The sequence below is a fragment of the Lolium rigidum genome, chromosome 5 (genome assembly GCF_022539505.1).
Source record: "Lolium rigidum isolate FL_2022 chromosome 5, APGP_CSIRO_Lrig_0.1, whole genome shotgun sequence".
In the NCBI taxonomy this organism is placed as follows: domain Eukaryota; kingdom Viridiplantae; phylum Streptophyta; class Magnoliopsida; order Poales; family Poaceae; genus Lolium; species Lolium rigidum.
In genome coordinates, this window is record NC_061512.1 from 269,783,294 (window position 1) to 269,786,875 (window position 3,582).

Below are 3,582 nucleotides of genomic sequence, written 5' to 3' on the forward strand. Positions count from 1 at the left end.
TTGATACACCAACGGTGGATTAGAATTAGTTATTGCAAAAAGTATAGTGTGAGAATATGGTATCAGAGTAGACGAAACAAAAGTTTACACGTGTAAAATAGTGGTATGAAGATGTGTGGATCACATATCTGCTACTCATGTGTTGAGTTGACAGTTGATTGAGTTGGGTGTGTGGGTCAGTAAACATCTAGTCAGATCATGGATATCTGTGTAGCTAGGTGTAGGCAGCAGTGACACGGCGGCAAAGCAATGTTTTTTTGCCGTCAGGGGTTAACCATGGACCAAAGGTGCTCTCGTTCAGCCGAGCAAGCAACTTCCAAGAAACCGGAAAAAAACCGGACCTCACGTCTAAGTAAGGAGCTAGCTAGAGAAGACGTGTACAAGCAAAAAAGAAAAGGTTAATTCACCCAACGGCAGACACGTATAGTGTGTACACGCAGCACTAGCTAGCTCAACAGCAACACCACCACAGGATCGATATGTACTTAGGTGGAGCTGAAAGAGCCACTTCTACACATGTACCAATATGGTATATTGGAGTGTGTTCCAGCGATCTCTTTATTTCCAATATGGTATATGGTATATATTGGAGTATTAACAGGTTTTAAATAGCAAAACTTAAAGAATACACGCATGCATTAATTTGTGGAAATACACTGTACAAATTGTGAAGTTTCGTGAGAATACACCTTCGTTTGTGTTTTGAGAGTCGCAAGAAGAATATAACACTGAAAATGTGGTTATCTCTGTAACAGTAAGCAGTAGAGAGAAATCAGAAAAGGGAAACAAATTAAGATGAAGTACTACCACACATGAATGATCGGTTGGCGCCATTGGGTACTCAATTTTCTCACTCCATTTGCCATGTTATGTATCACATTTTTTCCCTTAGATATATTTGATAAATGAGACCAACCATGGATGCAGCTAAAAGTATACAAAGAGAGTCATATACATAGCAAGTTCATATGATTTGCCCATTGAATAATCCAATTAACTGTACACATAGTCACATATATACTAGCTTAGCCATTAATTTATTATCAAAGAGAGCCATATACATAGATCGAATTAGAATCAATTGCACTAGAACAGTTACTTAAACACCAAGTGGTACTTGAGGTGATACTAGTTAGCATGCTAGGCGCATGCATGCATATATTGCCGCTCGAGTGCACTGGCTAGTTAAGCTCGATCGATCAGAGCCTGAGCGACAAGTCCATCTCCGCCACCACCGCCTCCCCGTTCGAGATGCCGCCGCCGTTCGTTGTCGCGCCGCCTGCCCAGCCCAAGCCCATGCCCATGCCGAGGACGGGCGCTGCCATCGTCGCCGACTCCACCGCGCCAGAAGCAGGGTACGCCCAGAGCTCCCCGCCGCCGTCGAGCCAGTGGGCGGGCCACGCCGGGGAGGAAGAGGGAGGCGCGGTTGGAACGGCGGGGCCGGAGGGCAAGTCGCGGCTGCGCTTGGCGAGGGTGCGCTCGAGCTTGTGCGCGTTCTGGTGGCCGCCGAGCGCCTGCGAGCTGAGGAACTTGCGGTGGCAGTAGTTGCACGCGAACGCCTCCCGGTCGCCGACGGCGGCGTTGGCGGCGATGGGGGACGCCGGACGCCGTCCTCCGCCGCGGTGGAGCGTCGGCGTAGTGGTGGTGGTGTCGAGGCGGAGGTCCAGGCTGACGCCGTGCAGAAGCAGGTGCGGCGCCTCGCTCTCCATGGCTGGTCGTGGGGTGGCTGAACTGAGTGAGTCCGTGGAGCGCGTTTGGACTTTGGAGGAAGAAGAAGATGGTGGATGGCGGGACGGTGTGAGCGATGGCGCGCGCCGCGCCTGCCGGTATATAAAGAGGCCCAGGTCAGGTGGGGACTCAGAAGGTTCCGACGGGCCGGGTATACTGTACACGGACATACATACGCCCGACCCCGCGAGTGTATCTTTTTTTTTTTTTTTTTTTTGAGAATACCCGCGAGTGTATCTACGGACAAGTCTTGTCTGGTCGCAGCTTCATGACAACTGCAAATGCATACACGCCAGACAGAGCAAAAATTAAGCTGGCAATCAATCTATTGGTGCAAGGTGCATAAACTAAAAAATAGGCTATTATAATTAAATCTGCATGCACAACTAATAGAGTTTTAATATACCATAACAATCTCGGTTGAAATGTTTGTACAACTCTTTTATCCCACTTTTGATTGAGCTTGCTAGTGCATAGATTTAAGTGTGTGACCAGTTTTCAGTCCATTGACAACTCGGACGACGTCTTCAAATCGGTTGCAACTCATGACTAGCATGAATCATGAAGCAGATATAATGGTCTAGAGCATTTTTTTAGTTGCATCCCTATTTGCAACAGAGAAAAATCAAATGCAACCTCGGTTGCAACTGAAAAAAACTCGAACCTAACTTACAACTCATAGCATGAATCACGATACAATCGAACGGTGTAAGATATAATTGAGCACTACACTAACTTAGTTCTCAGAATTAGCAAAACCCTGAATTTAACATGATATGAGAGTTATCAAGTTAAAGATCTACCCAACACCATATTGAAAATAAGATAGTAGAGGCCTTTCATCGTTCCTAGTTTAAGGTATTCATGTATTTAAAGTATTCATGTACGTCAATTGCACTAGTCAAACGGAGTCCACACAATTCCCACCCTTCAGGAGTCTCCCTCTCTCTCTCTCTCGAAGCCTCCCCCACTTGTCCACAATTGAGAGTCGGCCGCCGCTGGCGTCCCTACCATCAGAGTAGCTGGCAGGAGATGGAACAGGAGAGGCGTCGGATCTAGCGCTGTAAATAGTAGTCTCAGTAGTTGTAGGGTTCGTGTGCGTTAGCGGCCTGCCGGTCTTCAGCACTCTGCTGCTCATCGGCTCTTGTCGTGAGGTGGGGATTGAATCCTTCGAGCTAGATTTAGGCCTTGATAGTGGGGGCTCTTCGCGTCGTGCCACTCCGGTGGTCGGAGCCGAAGGCGAGGGGGAAGACCATTGCTGGGACCTCCGTCAATAAAGCTCGTGCTTCTCGTTGCAGAATAGCGCAAATCACAATGCATTGATGTGAGACAAATACATGTACCTATATAGGCCACAACCTCAACTATACATGGAAGGAGGTGGACCCATCATAAATACAGAGGATACACGTACAGATATAAACATATCTCAATACTCAATGATGTCTTGGACTGTCGTTTCTGCAGATGTCTACTCCGCTTTCTCTATCGATAAGGTGTTGACATAGCAGATGGATTTGTGGTAGAAGGCGGGTTTGGGAGGTCGCAGAGAAGATGGACAACTGGTATCTGCGACCGCATTTCTTCTTCTGCTGCTTCGTCGACCTCAATCTGCTGCTGGAGCTTCAGTCCCTCCAGTCAAATTTCTCCAGCACGCTCTTGGGTGGCTAGGGTGGTACTCTGGCCTCAGTTGGCTTCGCCGGGAATTTCTGATGCCACCTCATTCAACCTCTAGCGGGAGGCCCTTTCTACCTTGCATGATGGCAAGGACGCGGATGGTGATGGTGGCAATTGCATCTTCAGCGAGGTCGAAGCTTGCTCAAGGACCCGATTGCTTTTCAGCGTTTTCTTCTT

At 48.0% G+C, this 3,582-nt stretch overlaps 1 protein-coding gene across 1 annotated transcript; it reads right to left on the reverse strand.

The window, feature by feature from the left end:
* Window positions 1-1,199: 1,199 nt before the first annotated feature.
* On the reverse strand, window positions 1,200-1,709 carry LOC124651935 (zinc finger protein 4-like). Its single transcript, XM_047190954.1, has one exon. The coding sequence runs from the start codon at window positions 1,707-1,709 to the stop codon at window positions 1,200-1,202; it is 510 nt and encodes a 169-aa protein (XP_047046910.1).
* Between the last annotated feature and the right edge of the window lie 1,873 nt (window positions 1,710-3,582).

Coding starts and splice junctions, on each gene's coding strand:
- LOC124651935 (XM_047190954.1), bottom strand. CDS start 1,709: ATGGAGAGCGAGGCGCCGCACCTGCTTCTGCACGGCGTCAGCCTGGAC.